General features: G+C 35.7%; 2 protein-coding genes across 3 annotated transcripts in view; one reads left to right on the top strand and one right to left on the bottom strand.

Annotated features, from left to right (window-relative positions):
* Positions 1 to 1,112: 1,112 nt before the first annotated feature.
* Positions 1,113 to 15,705, bottom strand: lsr (lipolysis stimulated lipoprotein receptor). Of its 2 annotated transcripts, XM_017423786.3 has the most exons (11): positions 15,564 to 15,603; positions 14,074 to 14,403; positions 11,667 to 11,786; positions 11,301 to 11,357; positions 9,822 to 9,968; positions 8,409 to 8,582; positions 8,148 to 8,204; positions 6,282 to 6,398; positions 4,203 to 4,497; positions 2,172 to 2,640; positions 1,113 to 1,824 (listed from the first exon to the last, which is right to left on the bottom strand). In XM_017423786.3, the coding sequence occupies exons 1-11, from the start codon at positions 15,601 to 15,603 to the stop codon at positions 1,789 to 1,791; spliced, it is 1,842 nt and encodes a 613-aa protein (XP_017279275.1). In that variant the 3' UTR covers positions 1,113 to 1,788. The 2 variants fall into 2 exon arrangements, with proteins under 2 accessions (XP_017279275.1, XP_017279276.1); XM_017423787.3 differs by lacking the exon at positions 11,301 to 11,357 and having other exon boundaries at positions 1,114 to 1,824; positions 15,564 to 15,705.
* A 17-nt stretch (positions 15,706 to 15,722) lies between these two features.
* The window catches only part of LOC108240324 (testis-specific serine/threonine-protein kinase 3-like), a 33,225-nt gene continuing 27,021 nt past the window's right edge, over positions 15,723 to 21,926 (top strand). The window contains exon 1 of the mRNA XM_025007557.2: positions 15,723 to 15,803. The gene's annotated coding sequence lies outside the window, so the exon portion shown is untranslated. The remainder of the gene's footprint in view (positions 15,804 to 21,926) is intronic.

The raw sequence follows: 21,926 nt of genomic DNA, 5'->3' as shown, positions 1-21,926 counted from the left end.
ACAATGGCTACAACTGTTATAATAGAAATATGGACTTTAACATTGTCACTTGCCTTTTGAGTAAACTTTCTGTTTTTTTAAATTGTACTCAAACACAGAAAAGATCTCTTTGGCACAATAACAAATTGCAGTGTTTGGAGTGATTCAGTTAGTGTACAGCTTTGAACCAGAGTCCAACTCTGAAGCAGAAGGAAAATGGCAAGAGGCACAGACAGACGGATATATATAATTTATTTATCAGTTGTCTCAGAACGGTAGCTGTACTATTAGAAACATGATGGCAACAGATAAAAATCAAACGGCTAAATATGAGTTGTTAATCTTAGGATAATACTGTACTGGATTGTAAGTTATGACAAGTTATACCACACATTGCACTGTTGACTGTGTTTAGGTTTGCTATGGATGAAAAGCTCACATTTATGTCTGAATCAGAAATGTTTACATGTTGACTTTTACATTTTGTTAGAGGTGGCCCTCCCACAGATCTACAGCATGCATTTAGTGTTAACAGCAAAAACTGGTGTGAAGCTCAAATTTTCCGTTACAAAAGAGCTTCAGCAGAAAAGTTTACACTTAATCATGTAAAACTCATAAACAAGTGTACAGATTTATGGTAAGCATATTTAAGACTTTTCAATGTGTGATCAGTACAGTGTTGTGTCTGATTTTTATGCAGATTAAGACTTTTAAAACCCTAAGGAATAAAGAGTTTTTTAAAGATTTCTAGATGGTAGAAAAAAAGATATTTACCTTGAACTGTGAGGCATTGCAGACCCATGTCATTCCTAGATTATGGTAGTTTATGTAATTGTTTGGTGAATACAATTTGATTAATATATGAAAACCTTTCACAACAGTAAGTAAAGTACCAGTGATTAGGTTGTACTTTTGTTCTCATGTCAAGAGTGCAGAATATGATGGTAAACCAGTTAACCATCAGGAGAACAAGCAGAAAACCAGTGTCTATAACTCTCCACAAATAGTTGAATAGGACCTTTAGTGGATCATGTTTTCAGTTTCTAAATCCATCAAATACCACTGATGCTTCTCAAACTAAAACAAACAAGGGTGACATCTAGTGGAGAAACAGTGCAACTCAACTACCTAAACTAGCATCAAAAGCTTTATTGTAAAAACTGATTTCATTACATCATAATGACATTTGTATTTTCAGAGCATAAAACTAGTCAGCTGTACAGTATACTGCAGATTAAAATTGCAACTTTGTGTAAAAACTAATTAATTGAAAAGCAGTTTGTTCGCCTGGTCTCTAAGTACTAAAAGAATACCATCAACTGCAAGCAAAAAGCAAAGACAAAAATAATTCATTTAAATGTACATACAATTTATAACATGTTTTTACAAGTACAAAAACAGAACACGCAAGGAACCCAGTAAATCCACAGACAAAAATATTTAACTGAAACTACCAAAAAAGTTAACAATCAAACCAAATTAGAACCCTTTTAGATGTTAAAAATTAAACTCCTACACAGAAATGGATTTTTACCAGGACTTTCACATCAACAATGAAAACTGTACATGCTAAGGCACTTGTGGCAGCCACAAATTTTATACAAGGAAAAGGACATGGATTTTTGTTTACCTCGTCCCAGAAAAAAAAACAACAACAACAAAAAACAAATTATATTCAGCATCAATTTGAGCTCGGTATAAAACACATAAAACAGCACAGCATATAAGCAGTGTGAGTTATATATACAGTGTTAGAAATCAACTGTTTGAAATAAAAGATCAAAGCTGCATGTGACATCATGGTTGTCTTTACACCACCAGGCTCTCCCGACTCACAGCTCCATTCTGCAAGGCAAGAACAAACGTGTTTGATTGACTAAAATCATTTCCTAAAATTTCAAATGTTCTATTTTGTTTTTCATAAAGTATCCATGTTGCTACAATTTTTAGAATTCAATTTCCAACTATTCAAAACAAAAAAGTTATCAAAGTTGTCAAGTGAGTGATTTTAGCCTCAGATAATAAACATTTAGTCAAATATTCAGAGCACTAAGGTGGTGCACATTCAAACATGGTTATTAGAAAACATTTTTTCTTGTTTCATAGAAATATCCTTGACAGAAGGTTAAAACTCCTATGTAACATCAATCTGATACACCTGTTTAATAAAACATTTTAAATCTGTGACTTGCCTTGCGAAGGTTGCTTTTCTTTGAAGATGACGCACTTTCATTGTCACTATACGCAGGTGGCTGAGATGGTGGGTAGTCATCGCGGCGGCCGGGATATCCAGAGGGCGGGCTCATAGGAAGTGGCGGGGGCCCACGTGGTGCCCTGTCCCGATCCAAGCGGTCACTTTCACTATCCAGCCGCTCCCGGCTGCGGGCCCGCTGCTGCTCCCCCAGCTTCTTCCTTTCCATGGCTTCTCGCAGGAAACTATCATCATAATCATCCCGGCCACCCCGGGCATCATTGCCAAACCGGCGATCCCGCTCCAGATCCATCAGATCATCACGACTACGGCTCCGCCGCCCCGCAAGGTCGCTGTAGCCCCCCCCTCCTCTTCCTCCACGATCATCAGGAGAGTAGTCACGACGTCTGCGGTCATCGTAGTCTCGATCGTAGCCGCTGCGAGCGCTGCTGCTCCACTCATCATCCGAGCTAAAAGCAGAATATCACAACTATCATCAGATGAGCGAAAACAGTCAGTTAAACCTAAAGTAATACTGTATTTGGTTATGATTTAAATTAAACCTCTACAAACCAAAACTGCATTCTGCTAACAGATAAAAAACTGCATTCTGCTAACAGATAAAAAACTGCATTCTGCTAACAGATAAAAAACTGCATTCTGCTAACAGATTAAAAAAAAAAAAGACTAAACCTGTTTGTGGATGAAAGCACTGTTGATTCTGTTGAAAGTGGCTGAAGTTGCTGAAATTAGTTACTGAAGTTGTTGAAATGAAGCCAGATTGGTTAAGAACTACTCCAATAGATTCTCCAATACAATAAATACGAAAATATTAAAAAAAACTAAAATCTTATAGTCAGTGAAAGGCTGTGAACAAACAAAGTAACCTAACTAATTTTAAAACTACTGACCTTATTTACCATTTTAAGTTGTTTTTTTTGTGAGAAAGGCAGGTGTTTCTTTTAACTTCAACAGCACCACCAGCAGAATAAACCACTGAAACCACACAAATTAGTCACAGCTTCTCCACCTATTTCATGTAAATGACACCTTCAAAAGCCACAAAGAGCTGCTAGACTTTTTTTTTTTTTAACATAGATCCTCCTTTGAAGTAAAAGTTAATGTTGTAAAGTCCATTTGGTATCTTCTTAAACTTTAGATTATATTTTGGCAAAAAACAAAGATATATGAAAGATTTTATATATATTTATAAAAAACAAAAACAAGAAAAAGAAAAAACGTATTTGTTCCACGTGGGTGGTTCCACTATCAGCTTGAGGGTTCTCTTCAGTATAGCTGTTCCTAGGACTGCGCTCTTCTTCTTCTCAGAGGTTGTTTCGGGGATCTGTTGGAGCCACTTTTCCAGTTTGGGGGTCACAGCACCGAGTGCTCTGATGACCACTGAGGTCTTAACTCTTCACAACTTGTCTATTTCCTCTTTCAGCCCTTGGTATTTCTCAAGCTCCTCCTTCCTGATGTTATAGTTGCCACATCTATCACCACTGCTTTCTTATAGATATAGATAATTGTAGTTGTTTTATTTTTGTTTGTTTTGATTTCACCTATGTATTTACTTCTGGGATGATATTAGGAGATCATCACTGGTAACTTTCAAGACCAAAGGAGAGTACAGATGAGGAATGACCGTTTTGTTTAATGGTTAATTTGGAAGGAGTAGGGTTTTGTCAGCTGCCTAAGAGAAGGAAACATTACCAGCACCTACAATGAATAATCTGGAAAGCACCATCTCAAGAGGACTCTTATTGTTTGTGCAGTAAACAGGTTTCTGCATGCAAGCAAATAATCTTCAGACTGTAAACAAACTTTAAAATATAGTGAATAAGCTATTTGAACAATTGCTCAACATTACTTTAGAAAACTACAAGAAAGAAGAATTCATGTTTCTTTGAAAACAAATATTAAGAAATGAAGGATTGGTCAAAACAGTCTTGTCACAAAAACACAAAGCACGTCATGAAACTATGAGTAATAATGTAAGGGTAACGGTTTTGCTCTGAGAAATAAGGCTCACCCTCTCCGGCCCCTGGGCTCATCTGGGCGTCTGTGTAGGGGATAGTCATCTCTGTGCCGCCGTCCAATGTCGTCAAGGTTATCCATGGAGCGGGCACGTACGCGAGATTCCATGTGACCTCCGCCACGCCGTGCGTAGTCATCACGGCGTTGGCCTTGCTGGGAAACGCTGCTGATGGTGCTCATGGCTTCATCTTGATCATAGACTGTGGCCATAGGCGTGACGTGGGAACGACCCCCACGACCCCGAGGCTCCACGCTGTCGTGCAGAGAACTGACTTCACTCATGTTGTCCACTGAAGAAAACCACAGAGAAAAAAAAACACATTTGGTTTAAGTATAAGCAGGATCTATTACTTACTGGTGTTTCAGTGGGTATCACTTAAAAGCAATTAAGTAATTTTAAAAATAGAGCTATAAATAACAATAACAATTTTTACTTTTCATCAGAAACAGTGAAATATTTACCTAATCAATGCAATCCGTGCTAAAAATAATACAAATGAATGAGTGATGTCATCTGTAAGTCAGGAACATACCTTTTGAAACTGAAAACAGAATTTTTTGTTTCAGTCAAATACTGAATTTTTGTTTTTTAAAACTATTCTCTTCTTTAAAAGGTTTCTGCATGCAGGCAGATATGTTAAGCTTCATATAACTGGATCTCTGTTGGTAAAGCTTTAAATCAGACAGCAGTCTTTAAGCTTGGGAGTGGAAGCTCCTCTCTTTGGCTTCTTAAAACTTAAAACTTAGCTAATAATGTGAAGCAGAGTGGCAGTCTACATCTGATTTTATTTGAGCCCTGCATTTGGTTTAATAATTTTTCTACTTTAAAAACATTTCACAGGTCATGCAGTTTGTTGCATGGAAATAAACGTGGCTACACAAAATTGAAACCTACAAGTAGTCAAACCAGATGTGTTTATCAGAAATTCCTGCACTCATTAACTGTAACGGTTTTGCCCTGCACAGTAAATACCGTTTCTAAAGTAGGGTGCGAAACCACAAGCCTCAGACCTAATTTAATTTTTACAAGAAGTTGAAGTAATGCTAAAATTAACAGTAATTTAGAAAAAAAAAAAAACGTGTTTATTCAGTGGGAGTAATATTAGTTTATTCATCAGACCTACATAAAAAATACATATTTGAAAGTAATTTTAGTGTTACTATAATTTGTTAAAACCCAGAAACCCTTTGTTTTATAGTAACATGAAAAAAAAAACATTTAACAGAGTTGGCAGATAATTTAATTTGAACAGTGTTTTCTGTCAACTGAATCCAACTTTAGTTATATCATGCCTTATAGTATAAAAATATTCAGCTGTTTTTAATGAATCAGTGGCTTTATCTAAAGTAATTAACAACAATGTAATGAATTTATTGAATAATTTAATAATTTTAATATGTAATTTCACATTTATTTTCAGGTTGTTCCAGAACTAGTCATTTATTTATAGTTAAAATACTTACTACTGTCTGTAAATCAGTTACTGATATTAACTGCTTTAGATTTTACTGATCAGGTTTGTACAGTAAATTGATGTCAGAGAACCGATCTAATAACTATGTAATGCTTTCCTCATATTAATGAGAGACAGAACATTTAATTTCCTAAACTAAAATTTAAGAAGAGTACCACCAACAGTACATAATACGCCCATCATAAAATTGTCAGAGTAATTAAAATCCAAAGCATGAGTACATGTGCCCAGACATACAGACGGTGCTATACCATAATATGTTCGACTTAGGATGGGTTTAATAAAAATTAGTATTAATAATAACATTGTCAATCTCTAAAGGATGCAGATGATTTGAATCAAACAGACAATGACTAACTAAGTAACTCTTGACAAAAGTTGATTTACTTTTATCTACAGTGGTTTGTGGGACACAAGTATTACAGAACTACAGGAAGTGGAAGTCACTCACAGCGTTTGTAGTTGGCAGGTCTAGAGGTTTGTGGGACAAGTATTACAGAACTACAGGAAGTGGAAGTCACTCACAGCGTTTGTAGTTGGCAGGTCTAGAGGTTTGTGGGACAAGTATTACAGAACTACAGGAAGTGGAAGTCACTCACAGCGTTTGTAGTTGGCAGGTCTAGAGGGGTCCAATGCAGCCAGTTCCTTCTCCATGTAGTAAATGGCCCGTGTTGCATTTCCTTCAGAGTCCACATGGATACGATAACCACTGCGAGCTGTGAGGAAAACACAAACACACAGACTGAATGATCCAGGACATTTTGCAAAACAATCTTTATCCTAAAAACAAATATATATTTTTCCACATTACACTTGCTAAAATAACTTAACCATAACAATATGACTAATTTCTAATCAAATATATATTTTTCCACATTACACTTGCTAAAATAACTTAACCATAACAATATGACTAATTTCTAATAATAAATAAGTCCCTTTTTTTCCTCCTAAACAACTGACTAGTTAGGGGACGTACAGAAAATACTTTGGGGCATTTCCTAAGGACGTCACTGTCGTTTTTGTGTAGGGCTTAGGCTTGCATCCCACACACAAACAGATGCATTCAGAATAACATCTGAAAGTTTGGTGGCTGGGTAAACTCCCCTTTGCCATGGTGGGTGTAAGACAGATCAGCAAAAATGTTAAAACTGTTAGGTACTGCATTTTCCGGACTATAAAGAGAACTAAAAAGCCTTCAGTTTTCTCAAAAAAACGAAAGAAGTTGTGATGTTTTAGTATGACTTTGGTAAACTGCAAAGCTGCACCGCTTGCAGCATTAAGGCTCAGTTATAGTCGCACAGGGCTCCACGCACGACACGCGGACCTGAGCAAGCAGTGTAGGCGTTTATACTTGACGCTTACGTCAGTGCAGTATTCCCCAAAAAGACAGGGCTGTTTTGTTTCGCTTAATGCACCTTACAGTCCAGTGCGCTTTATATATGACAAAAATTTTAAAATGAACCATTCATTGACAGTGCACCTTATAATCCAGTGCAGCCTATAGTGCGGAAAATACGGTAAGTGTTAACAGTACCTGGGGAATTTCAGGATGTGGGTTTTTTCCTGTAGAACATTGCATTGTAAAAAAAAGGAGGCGTCGTTGTACTGGCTAATAACGTTACAGCTGATATGTGTTTGATTTGTATAGTTAAAAAAAAAAAGAATCAGCACCTTCTCAGCTGAGCAAAATCGTTGTACATTATTTGTTTTCAACCAGAAATTATTTGACAAAAAAACTATGCTTTTTAAATTAAAAAAAAAATCTCTAAAAGTGTTTATGTTTATATGCTGTTAGAGTAATTCAAACAATAATGAAGTTTTTATGATTATAACAGCTAAGCTTTGCTAACATGTCTGAGCCATGACTAAATATTTCCATACAGCCGGTGAGAATCATTTACTCCATCCCATAGACAACAGTTAAGTGAATTTAAATCAGAAAAAGCTTTTTCCATTTGAGTCTCTAATTTATGGAATTCTCCAACCACCTACAAACCACAACTTAAAAGTTTTGAGGATGTCTAATATGCATGTCAATATTTTTTTAATGTATTATTTTCATAAAACACCATCGATCTGTTAAATGTTTTATTACAATATGACACTAGGGGGCAAACATGAGTGATTAAAAAAAAATAACATTTATGTTTTTTATATCAATACAATAAGTGAGTAATAACTACTGTTTTAATGTGTCATTTATTGTCACTTATAGTGAATATTATTTCCTTCCTGTTTGGATGAGGAAATTCAATCAAACTTCCATTCTTTCAATTTGACTACTGTAGTTCAAAGGCCACTGGAATCATTACATATGTTTTTCTATGACATTGTAATGAGGAAAATTTCTCTAAATAAATAGTCATAGCAGTTTACTTAGCAAGGTAAGAATACCCCACCTACACAACTATCACCACTACAATGGCTACTTGTTTGTGAGAGTTCTTTTTCCATTTACTCACTCTGGTCCCCTCCACCATCTTGATCACGCAGCAGTGGCACCTGCGATCCTTGCCCCACTGCACACACAATAACAACAAATGCAATAAACCAAAACTGAACAAAGTTCAACATCCCACAAACAGTCAATATGAAACTCACATTTTTGGGTGTGTGACTTTGTTCAGTTTTACTAATATTCACTCCATTGTGTGAACTCAATATAAAATTACTCATTAAATTTGAAGACAAAACGCAAAGATTTTACAGTGAGCAGCGCCTACCTGAGCTGGCACCATCATAATCATGACCATAACCATTCTGGGGTGGCGCCATGCCGTTGGCCATAGGAACAAGCGGCATGGCAGACATGGGCTGGCTGTACATACTGGGGGCATAGAGGGTGGCAGCATACTGGCTGGGTATACCCTTTTTCACTGCTTTTCCTGCTTCGTACACTGCAAAAAAAAAAAGCATTTTAAAAAAGAGAAGGTTACATGTATAGGAAGAAAAAAAAAACGTAACAGTTCAAGATTCTTCACAGATCATCAGGTACAAGATACACACCCACACAAGTGACGGAAACAGTTTCATCATAATACCATGTTCTGCTGGGAAATTCCTATTTATGTTTGATGTAGTATTTTTTTGGGTGATCCTAAACACCCAAGCACTGTTTAAGACCAAGGCTTTGGAAAGTGTTATATTTTTGAAACTTTAGAACCAGACTTCAGACACATCTAATCCTTATGAGGTGGCATATGAAGAAATATTTTAAAGTCTCTCAAACACTGACATGTATTACTGCAATAAAAGTATTCTGACAACTAACAAAAAAGGCACAAAAATAAATCCAAGCAGGCATGTCATGATAATGCAGAAAGCCATCCATCCATTTCATGTACAACCCAGCTCTCTGCAGTGTTGTACCATTGTTACTGATACCTAAAGTCTCATTTAAAATACTATTAAAGCCACAGTATTACCCATTTTTGATATTCAGTGTTACAGACATCTTTTTAAGCAAAATGTGTTTATGCTTGATGGCTACACAGCAGGGGCGTCAAACTCAATTACACTGGGTGGCAAAATTAAAAACTTTGCCCTAATCGAGGGCCAATCTCAAATCAATATCTACTAAATTAAAAAAAGAACTTCACCTCGGTTTTCAGATGTATTATGTTAAATTATTCAATCAGAAATATAAAGTGTTTTTTTCCAAAGACATATTTTATAAACAAATTAGAACAAATCTGATTGATTAAAAGACAAAGACAAATTTAAGAGTACACATCAACAGTATCCATTTTTTTCCCTTTTTCTTCTCATCTGACGTTTTTCATTTATTTCAATTAATTGTTTCACAACTCAACAAATTAGCCAAAAAAATATCTATATATTGAGCAGCTAATATTCTACTTTAAAATTACAAAAGACTATGGTAAAATATAATAATTTAGACAGACTTTCTGTTAGTCTGATTACAGTAAAAGGTTGGCACCAAGTATGTTCATTTAAACAAAAAAAAGAAGCAAAATAAGAACTGATTGAGAGTTGAACTGTCGCAAATTGGCAGACCAGTTTCAAAACATTTGAAATATTAACTAGGGGGCCAGAGAGAATTATAATGAAGTTGACACATGCGCTGTGGAGGAAAACTCTGTACAGTTTGAATGCTTCTTCTATTTGATACTCACATGCTCGGGGGCAGCAACACCGTTCAGGACAGCAAGGACAGCTGACGTAGCAGCAGCAGGTGTGTGGACAGCACTGGCACCAACAGATCCCGATCAGCATAAGCAGTAACAAAAAGCCCAAAACCACCAGAGCCACCAGGAGCTTGTCTGTGGTGACCACAAAAACATTCATGTTAAAGAGTTTCAGTTTGCAGGCATTCCAGAAACACAACTAAGGGATACACATGGCAATCTTATAATACATTTTAACCCATACAGTGGGTGAAATAAGTATTAAATATGACACCAATTTTGTAAGTAAATATATTTCTAAAAGGTGATATTGACATGAAATTCTCCCCAGATGTTGGAAACAACCCATCCAATCCACACAGGCATAGAAATCAAACCATAGAGGTCCATAAATTAAGTTATGTGTAAAAATAAGAAACAACACAGGGGAAAAATTATTAAACATGCCTTCTGAAATTTATCTAACACTTTGTACAAAAGTCTTTGTTGGTGTTGACTGTATTTAACCTGCTTTGTGTAGTAAACCCTTTAGGACAAGTAACACTGAAAGAGGAATCAAAGTAGGAAGAAACAAAACTTCTGCTTGGGTTTAATTTAAGCAAACAGTAAGTTGGGATGTATAATATGATGAAGTTAAGGACAAAGAAGGAGAAGTCTGTGTTACAACTAGCCAATTTTCTCATGTTTTAAGCTGAGATCACAAAACATGTTAACCCCACTGTTGATATGCATGTTTTTAAAGTTTTGTCAAACTGGAAAATCCAGTTCACTGCATGTCAGTACAGGCAGGACATAACACAGAGAAGACATGCTTGTTCAAAATAATCAGCTAAAATACAAAAATACAGTTTGGATGTACATATACAGACAAGGAAATGTGTGCCGAGTCACTTTGCAGCTCAGCACTAAAACACAAGATGAAACCCAAGCCACATCAAGGAGACAGTGTAATGTGAGTCCTAGCAAGTTGAATTAAAGGCATGTTGATTCTTCACCATAAATCATTTCTCATTTGAGGTAATTTTATCTCAACTGTGTTCGGAAAGCTCCTTGGATGAAAAACAAAACAAAAGTTGTACAACAAAAATATCTAGTTTCCTTGGATTCAACTTGTCAAGATTAAGTTGTAGCGAAACGGAGTGTGAAAAAAAAGAAAGGAGTAGGACAAAAAGCACAGCAGAGGAAATTGTAATTACGCAATAGTTTCAATCCCAAGCCAGATGTTTGTAGCTGAGGCATAAGGTCTGCTCTCATAATGAATCATATTTGCCACAAACTTTACAACAGTGTTTTCAGAGACTGGATGAAATTAGATATTTTCTAACGAAACTGTTTAATAGAAGAGTTTAGGGGGTTGAATCTTTGGCGTACAAAGCAGCCAGTACGTTAAGGAATCCAACAAAATCTAATAACCTCCATTCACCTTTAATATGGGACTGAATAAACTAAATGAAGCACTTGTACTACCTTCCATAACCAGTAAGTCAATGCCAGGCAGGAGGTCAGTAGTATTTGACTTTCTCTCTGTGAAAGAAAGATAAAGCCACAATTACTTTAAGGTAATATCTGTCTAACTTTACTGCCTACAATTTCTGACTCCAGATAGGCATGGAGGAAGCAGTTTGTGGCAAACATCCTCTCACATGAACAGAAGTCTACTAATGGTTCAGTCATTTGCGCAAAAAGCCAAACCAGTGGTTCTGTTCCAACATTTGCCCTGACAAATATTTAAATGAGAAGAAAAAGAGCTTCTTCGAAGAAACGGGAAGGAAAAAAAGGGAAGGAAGGGAAACTGTCAGAGAAAGGAATGTTCTTTAAATACTAAAGACTCACCAAGTACAATCACTTCAACGTAATCTTCACTATTTCCTTGAAGATCCTGGGCTGAGACCACAGAGCAGAGATACACACCACTGTCTCCCCATGCAGTCTGCGCAATGTTCAGGTCTGCATCTGTGAGTAACATGTTTTCATTTATTTACTGGTATTAGAAGATTTAATTCTTATTATATCATTTTAGTTACAATATTTTGACATTTCAAACTAGAAAATATAAGACATTTGACCTCCCTGAGAGTGTCTGGATGCCTCTTTGTTGAGGCCTGATTGCCTTCATTTTTCAGAATACTTGTACGGTCAGAACTAGTGTACAAAATTTTAGTAAAGCCAGTATCCCACTGGGCTGTGAATATTGCCAACTTATAATTGTTGCAGGCATTTCAAACCCTTCTGTTTTTTTTTTTTTATTTCTATTAACTCTATAGCTGTATTTTGACACTTGCATGGGAGCTCTCCTATGATGGAAAACATCTGAGGCTACAGCCCCAAATGTCCAGGTCTAAAATGCAGACAAATGATAAACAATAACTATTAAAAACATCTCCAAATCTGACTAAAGTGTGTTTTGGTAGATTAAATCATAAACGTGGGGCTGACAAGGTAGGTACAAAGTAAGTCTTGGTAGGTAAGATGGGGAGCTGGGCAACAAAATAATGTGCATGGCTTAAGAAATGGTTTTGCAATCAAATTTTCACAATATCCTGAGTCACCAACTGTTGTCCAATAGTTGCAGCCTAGTGAGATACTACCCTGTAATATGGTCCTGATCAGTTACTTTTGATGATCCGATATACCCACTTCCCTTTCATTAATAGACTGATCAATGATAGATAACTCAAAAGATAATCAAACTTTACTTATAAAGCACCTTTCAAATACTAAGTGTAAAAACAGACACAATAAGCAGCAGTAGTATTTTTTAACTAAGTATGCTTTCTGACAAACATAATTTTTGAGACAGTGGGTAAATTTCATTTCTAAGAAAAAGGCAGAATTACATTTCACAACTGAAAGAGCCAAGACAGATCTCTCATTGCACTTGGGTCAGCATAAACAAGAGATGTGAGTGGGAGAGATTAATTTTAATAAATGCAGCAGATGTCAATAAAATTTGCATACTCCATGAGAAGTCACGAAGTCTGCTCTCAATCACGTGGTTGCACAAGGAAAGTTGCGTCATTTTTGTTCTCGTAGCAGCTTCATCTACCCCTTCACAACACAAGGCCCTGACCAAACTGTTTCTCACTGGGGTTTACGCCAAGTATTGTATGACTGGTCAGAAGTTGTTGCGGAAAAGCCAGTGAGCTGTGATGGAGTCATTTAGCTACTACTGCTCAATTGAGAAGCAGCTGGCCGAGGTTGTGAGAAAATACAGCCGTCTTTACAACGGTTCCAGCAAAACTTAAAAACCTATGAACTTAAAAAGGCCGCGCGAAGACACAGGCAGCTCTTCGTGGCTATGACTGTCGGTTTAATAAACACATGTGGCCGCAGTAAGGGAAGCAAAATTCTGTACGAGGACAGGAGAGTTGAGAAGCTAGCAGAAGAATCCCATTTTAACCCTGTAGGAGGAGAGAGGAGCGTCTCAGGATTTCTGATCCAAGTGTCTCCTGGACGATAAGAGTGTGTGCGAAAACAAACATCTTGCAACCACATGACCGTGACCAGACTTGCTGATGTCTTATGGAGTATGCCGGAGCTTTAACAGGCATATGACTCAAGTTTTGACTTAGTTTAGCCTTGAACCACAAGGGAAGATTCACTGTGCACCATTGTGAGGAGTAGTTTAATTATATATAAGACGGTTTTGATACTTTTATTCTGTCAGTCTTTTCTAAAACTTTGGCTCATCAAGTCTCACGGTAAGACAACGAGCTGTAAACTCTGAACTCAATCGGTCTTTTTTTCTGAGCTCCCAACATTAGTTTAAACTATCATGTTGAGTGGTTTTCATTCTGGTTGTGTAAGATGGCTTTTAAAAGTCTGACGTATTGATGATTAGTTTAAAAATGCAAACACCATCTGTATAGAATCTGACATACTAGTATATGAAAGGCACAGCTAATTTTGCTCAAGCTTTTTTTTTTTGATCGAAACTAAATTAGTCTCAAATCAAATACTCTTGACTTTTTGGTGTGACCATGTTCATTGTGTGTGTGTGTGTGTGTGCCATAAAAAATAGTGACATATTTGAATGTGTCAACCACTGACCCCGACTTATTGATGTTAGTAAATAAGACTAAAATACAATTCAGACATTTTAGCAATGAGAATGTGTAAAAATGCTTGTTTTCTATATACTTTTATCTTTTTAACCTAATTTACCCTCAATTAAAATTATCACAAGGCATCATTAAACATTTAAATAGAAATTTTGGCATTTCAGCTTTGACCAACTCACTATTTATGATACTGATCTTGCGACCCTGATAATCCGTGCCCAGGCTAACGGAGCCGGCTTGCTTAGAGGCCACAATCCGGACTGTTCTCTGGCTGTCGGAACACTCAATGTTGGGGTCATAGTTGGGATTATTTTGTGCCAAGGCGTTGTCTGCACTGCTGGGATTGATTGCAGCCTGGATCGGGTCCCGGCAGTATGATTTGTACTTCCAAGTGATGATAGGAGGCTGAGTGGAAGTCGTTTGGAAGTTGCAGGTGAGGGTGACCGGCTGGAAGAGGATGACAACAAACTTCTTGTTGGGACACTGGACCGAGATGGCCAGGGTGGCCTCTGGAACACATTAAAAAATATATACAAATTAGCCTAAACAGTGGATGAAAAACAATGTTGCTGAAGAGTGATGGAAATTATTTTGTCAGATGAACAAAGATTTCTGAGTAGTTTGCAATATTTAAGGTGTGGCGCATAATAATCAGCGTTTCTTCACCGTTAGTATCATCGAGAGAGGGTAAGATGAGTCACTTCCGTGTTGCTGCATTCTTTCAACCTGACCAACAGCCATTAACAGCACGATGCACACTTGTTTGCAGCAGGATAAATATAACTTGTTTCCACATAAATGGGTTACGAAAAACGTTTGCAAGTCAGCAGCAGTCACAACTGTGTGCTGTGCTTTAGGTGCCTTTTTTCCCAGTAGAAGCAATGAGTTTAAGCGTAGCTTCCAAAATCCAAGTCAGAGAATTGAAAATTGCAAATCAGAAGAGCCTACTAAATATTATTCCATGTTTCATCTGCCTCCCGAGTTCATTCAATCATGACAGGTTTTCTAAAAGTGAAATAGAAATTATTTCTTAGGAAGGCATGACTCAAACTTCCTCTATGCACAATTCAGTAAAAAAGAAGAAACGAAAAAAAAAAAAAAACGTGTACCTTTTAAATAGCACACTTACATAAACACTTCCTGTCACTAGTTAAAAAAAAAAAAGAAAAGAAAAAAAGGGGGAAAGGGGGTAGTTTGTCACCACCATTGGCCTTTTTATTTAGTTAATTTTATGTGACAATACTTTCAAGTGTTTACAATTAGAAACATAAATATTCGAGATATGAATATTAATGAGTTTATGGCTGTTGGTTAATATATATAATAAAAACAAAGTGTTCTAGAGTTACTATTCTACTTCTGTAGTTTAAATTTCAGTAAATATTTGTGAATAGACAGGTGCACAACACGTATAAATTCCTTTTTGTTTGTTTTTATTTTTAAAAACCTTTTAACCCTTACCACACCCGTGTTTTTGTAGACTATTGACATATTGCTATATATTTGTGTTTATTTATTTTTGTGAAGCACAAAAATCTTTTTGTGAAACACAAAAATAACCCAATTCATTGCCGATACAGACAAAGTTTTACCAAAAGCGCCAAACAACAGGACTTTTCACGGAAGGGCCCACCCTGTCTGGAGAGAAGAAAAAAACAGGCCAACTTACCTGTCGCCATTAAAACTCCGACGATTATCCTCCAAAACATCTTTAATCCTCTTTCCTTGGTGTCTCTGTCGACTTAATTATTATCTGTTTATCAAATAACCTTACAAATTCAACAAGCAAATGCACAAGACTGAACAAAGCCCTGTTTGCTCAGCCAGGTAGCGCCAGCTCCATTTTGTCTTCGTGTGTTGTGGGCCAGAGAGGAATACCTGAATGCGTCACGTCACAAACAGTCAACAGGTAAGTTCTCCGATGCATGTTGCGAAACACGGGGGCGTACTCAACTGCTTAAGCTATTTTTTTAGTGTTAGAGGTGGGTTAATTTTATTACCAGAGTCTGTTTTTTTATCAAAACCAAAACGTTTTGAAATAATTTTCCACCCACTGTATCTTAAAGTGTAACTTTTACTTTATTTCCGTGTGTTTGTCCCTCCCGTTAGTTGGTATGATCCGGGCGCTGATAACACTGTCAAAGCCCTGCTTGTTAATGTTAAACTCGGTTCGGTTGTTGAAGTTTCTCTGAAAATGACCCCTAACTTTGCCTGAGCTGCTGTAGGACTTTTCATTTTTACAGATATTTATATCACTCCTACTATTTTTTTAAACCAAATTATTTACCTTTAGACTTTTTTTTAAATGCCATGTCTTTGCTGATTCTGTAGTTATCAGGATTTTTTAATACAAAAAGAAAATTACCTTGTTGCCATCAGGCTTCTTTCTTGTGAAACCATCTTTTGTCAAAACTTGAATCTTTTGGTGTGATGTTACCTTAATATTTATTTTTTAACCTGTATTTAACCAGGCAAGTCCCACTGAGACCACAGATCTCTTTTTCAAGGCAGACGTGGGCCTGAGGTCGGCCTAAATTGCTGCCCTAGTGGTAAAAATTTAGATGATGAATCAAGGACAGCACATAGAATAAACATTTACAACACTTCATCATCAACGTTTACCCTGAAATAATACACTAGAATAAAGAATAAAGTGAAACATTCAGTGACCTGGTCAGTGGCAATTCGAGGGGGTGGTGTGGAGTGGAAGCTCCCACTCCAGAAAAATATCTTAACATATGATTTGTTGGGCAGTGAACATAAACATGTACATTTTGAACAATACTGAGAGTCAATAACATCCGCATTAAACTTCAATCTCTATCTTCAACTTCTATCTTAGACCTGTTTAAATTTTACACACACACTTCTTGAATTTCAAAATGGTTTCACCCACCAACTGGACCAGAAAATGTCAGTGGTGGAAACAATTTCAAGGCCGCCTGATTGTCAACTAATTACCGGTACTTTTCTACCCCTGAAGCACAACTTTAGTCAGTCCTGAGAGTTGCAAGTACTCAGACAAACTGACAAATCTGAAAATGTGAAAAATCTGTCAAATTTATTAACAAAAATAAAAAAAACATTTAATGAGGTTGCCCCTCAAACAGACTCAGATTTTTAAGTTTTTCTCATTGAGTTTAACATCTGTTCTGCACCTGCAAATGTGCAATGTGTACCTCTTGTGTTGAGACTGTTCAATGTCAAATTCATTGCAGTTTCTTTTAGGAAACAATACTTTTTTTTTTCTAATGATGCTACAAATGAAGTTCAGCACTGTGCATGTGTGTGTGAATACATGTCTGAAAACAAAACAACTGATCACAAGTCTTTATTGAATCTGGGAAGAAAAGAAGTTGCTGACAAGCAGCACTTTGTTACATGTTTTATGTAATTTGTGTCATTTGTAAACTTAGACAAATAATCCGAATGCATGAAATTAAGTAAGAAATTCAGTCTTAATGTAAACTTTTCTTGTTACAACAAACTTTGGCCCCTTGCTGGAACATCATGCCCCACCTTTGCCACCCCAAGAAAAAAATCTCTAGATCCGCCAATGGTTCTGAAAATTTCATTTATTCTTTTTATAATTTAAGTAGTTTGTTTTACACTCCTTTGGAACACTGTTTCATGGTGTACATGTTTTGGTCAGATTTGTTTAAATAAATGACAAAAGAAAGTGACAATGCAATAGTATTTAAGTTTCAAGTTACTTGGCAATTAAAATACAAAATATATGGAAAGATCAACCAGTCATTTGATTAAAGACTGAAGAGATTCTTCATTCATATATCATGACACATATTATACAATCTAATTTTATTTACTTAAAACATTGTTTTATATTTTTTTTGTTTAGACATAGCATAAAATAATGTTAGGCATTTACACAAAAAACAAGAGTGAGTAGTTGTGTTTCTCAGTTGAACATTTAGAAAGTTGTGTTCAAGTTGAGTTAAACAGACTGTAGCTTCTCACTGGCCAAGAATGGTCAAAACGATGACTGTAAAACAAAAACATTTATCAACTATGTTGAGTAAGAGCAAAAAGAATATTATTTCTATGATCTATATTCATGTGTTATTGTTACCAAGATTGTTAATAAATTGACATACTTACCAGCAGCTAAAAGTAGTCCTATACGTGCACGTCCTTGACCTACAAAAACAGAAATAAATTACATAAAATCATCTTATATTTTAAGTTTCATGTTTAAGTAAAATATGATGGTATTTATAAAAGTGCAGTGTTCTTTAAAATGGATCTTTCTAACATTCTAAACAAATATCCAGAGTAAAGAAGCAATATGCAAAACCTCTGAAACCGTTATGATTTACAGCAGTATAATTTCTGACCTTAATCTGTAATGAGGAAAATTGCAATTCTCTCAAAACTCATCATTTTTTATCACCTGCTTTGAGAGTAAAAATTAAATTACTTGTGTATGTGTGTGCGTATTTGTCTTTTAGCAAAATACCTTTTAAAATACTGGATGGATTTGATTGAAAATTTCAGAGCATAATCACTGGTGATAGATCTACAACTGATTAACCTTTGTAGCCAAGCTGATTCAGTATTACTGCCACAGCTAATCAGATTTGTCTAACAAAAAAAAATGGGAATAACAGTCAGTTTCACAAATACTGATTTAAAATTTCCCTAACACATACTCCAAGTGCCAGCAGACCATGTGAGATCTTTGTTTGAAACTTTGACATGCAAGGTGATTTGCATTCATTCAAGAAATACTAGTTTCAATTATGAATATAATTTTAAAAATGGAGAGGAGAAGCTTTAATAAGTTGAGTGGTGTGGTTGTAGCTGCCAGTCATCATCATCATATGTTTGGAGCGCTAATAAATCTGTCTTTGTTTAAAAGTTTGACATACAACAAAGCTGGTGACATCCATTCCTTCAAGGGATTCTGTTATTTAACTGTTTAAATCCTGGCAAACCAAAGACCATATTCAGTATCTGTAATGGGTTTGTAATGAGTCAGTATACATACTTCCACCAGCAGTCGGCCCATCTTGTGTCCGGTCAGGGTTCTGATGTTGTATGCCTAAAAATAACCAAATAAATGAGAAGCTCATTAGTGATGTTAAGGGACATTTGGGTGACATATTGTGTTGTGTTTAAAGCTGTGGATTTTTGACAGGAAAGGTTTTTCAGATTTTGCAGAAACGTACTGTGCAATGTCACCTAAATGTTGAAACAAGACTTATAGTAGAAAAGCAGAAGCACATGAGGTTATTGTTTTGTACTTTGATGACGTACTTACATCTTGTAGAGATGGTTTCAATGGGCATGTCTGATCCTTCTATCTCTGCTTCGATTTTAGGGATGCTCTTTGGGCAGTTGATGATTATGTTGGATTGTGCACGGCACACCAAACACTTCCCTGTTGGTGGAGGGCTTCCTGAGCATTCTGGAAAATTCTGTTGAGGGTCTCTCTCATATAATAGGGTGTCGTTATCACTGCTATATATTTTATTAATTTTGGGGCAATTATCCATATCCATACAGGTAAAACAGTTGGTCTCTGTGCAGTTTGAGAAAAAAATAGTTCAGTATCTATTATTAAAAAAACACATTGGTTTTAGTTTATAAAAAAGGAAATTGTTGCTGAAAAAAGTTCAGTACCATGTAAACTGTAATCTTGGCTTTTTGATTAAAGATAATTAAACCTATATAAAGGCAATCAATTATAAACCTTTTATCACTTACCTGTAGATGCAAAACTGACAAGAACCAATCCAAATGCTACCAAACACCAAATGTATAAAAATCCTAAAAAGACAAATAAAATAAATAAAGGAAAGGTATGAAAACCATTGCTGAGATCATCGTTAACCTCTTGCAGTAAGACCAGATGGATGGCAAAAATAATGCAAGTAGGTAACGCAAAAATAAAGATCAGGTTTATTGTCGTTCTGACCATTTGTCATATTCAACAAAGAACTGCTTTAAATATCTTTATTTGAAATTTGGAAGAAATGTCATCATTAAGTTTTCGAATAAAACAAAATTATTGATAAAAACTGATCATTTTGCAATGGTCTTTTAATGTGTTCCAGAGCTGAATATTTCGGTGCTGTTCAGTTAACACACAATAACTTTGGCAAATAACAGAACTTTAAATGAAATATTTATTTTACCATTACCAATAGTATACAGAGTAAATATTGAACACAAAAAGTATATTTATTATGCTAATAAAACTTAATTGATTTGCATAGTTTTCTCTAGTATTTATTATTAAATGTAATAAAATATTTATGACATTTTATTTAGGCACAAAATAGGAGATGTAATCATATTTATTGTTTTTGTTCTTACTGGCAGCTTTGTTTCTCCCGTTTATGTTCCTGTTGTTACTATTTTCTCTGTTTGCTGGATCCACTGTTGTGGTTTTATTGTAAACATCTCCCATTTTCTTTATCCATCTGTGGAATGGCTGCTGATCTGGGTAAAAGTTTGACTGCTTCCTTTTTTTTATTATTAATGAAGAGTCTGGTTTAATAGGTTTCACTTGTTATTAATGGAAGAATCTGCATCAGTGCATTATAATAAAATAAAATACTGAAAAAAGATTGTTTAAAGAGTTTATAAATTCAACTAAATAATATTCAGCGTCACCTCATATTTATTTATTTAATTTTCATTTTTCAAAATGACAGTAAAGGAAAAATAAGAAATGTATCTTCCAACTCCCCTGGGTGTATAAGCACCTGCCACAGCCTAAACACCCAGGGGACTGAAGCATAGTAAAGTTAGGACACTAATTATTTTTTTTATTATAAATTATTTAAATGTTATAAAACAGTGATATTCAGACATAGGTTGTCAGCCTTTTAGACACATAGAAATATCTCCTTTACAATGAGTCATTGTGACAAATAATACTAGCAACAGCTAGCAGCATGTGCTGCTTGGGATATTATTGTTTCAACTTACCCGCTGGATGTGTTCATCATACATAACTTTTAGTTTGCAATCAGAGCAGATCAGATGCAGTTTCTGTTGTAACTAAAGTTAATCTGTGGTTTAGTCAGAAGATGACTAAAAGATCGTATCAAAAGCTCACATTGCAGGCTTAGAATGAATGAATGAAAGGCCCTCATTTGAGCACACACGCATGCACACACAAACAAAACAAAATTTCTTACAGTCTAGTTAGAGTCAATAATTAGAAATTCAAGCAATTAAATCACAAAAACCTACTGAGTGGCTGCAGATTGGCAGAAGCTGTCATGATGTGATCAGTTGTTGCAGAGACCTTTTGAAAAGCAGGCTAGGTGTTGTCTCATTGAAAGTCTAATCAGGAAATGAGCTTCACTGAATCTGACTGACTGTCATCTGCCTGTAAAAGCTTGTGCAACATGCCTCCACATGGTGGGGTACTGCTGGTTTGACAAAATATTATGCACCAAAAAAAAAAGAGGAAGTAAATTTAATGCATTTTAATAATAAGATCAACTATAGATGATGACAAGTGCCTTTTTCTAGGAAAAAGCATGTGTCATTATTGAAGTAGTTACAAAGACTAAACGTCTTTTATGTTTAATGTGAAGTAAACCAGAAACAAAAATTACAAATAGAAAGTAAAAGTAGATGAGTGTGCAGAGGTTCTGATTGTTTTTCACTTCCAACCATTTGTTGTTGTGATATTGAACCAAGTTCAGATTGATAATAAAATGTATTTATTTAAATCATGTCTACATTGTTTATTTTTTTAAGATGGCAGCATCAGTAATAATAATGTTGTAATATACAAAAGTTTATTTTATCTATGATAATTTTAATATCAATGTCGGCCGTTTTTGACGCAATGTGAAATCCATTTTCAAGTACAGCCGTCGTCTTTTCCATCTGAGCGAGCTAAGGTCGCTTACGTCATCTCCCTTTTATCTGGCAAAGCTAAACTTTGGGGCACTGCAGCATGGCAACGAGATTCTCATTTTTGTTACATGTATAAAGACTTTGCTGCTGAGATACGCAGGGTTTTTGATCCGGTAGCACCTGAGCGAGA

The sequence above is a fragment of the Kryptolebias marmoratus genome, linkage group LG16, assembly GCF_001649575.2.
Source record: "Kryptolebias marmoratus isolate JLee-2015 linkage group LG16, ASM164957v2, whole genome shotgun sequence".
NCBI lineage: Eukaryota > Metazoa > Chordata > Actinopteri > Cyprinodontiformes > Rivulidae > Kryptolebias > Kryptolebias marmoratus.
This window is presented reverse-complemented; position numbering and strand designations above follow the sequence as displayed.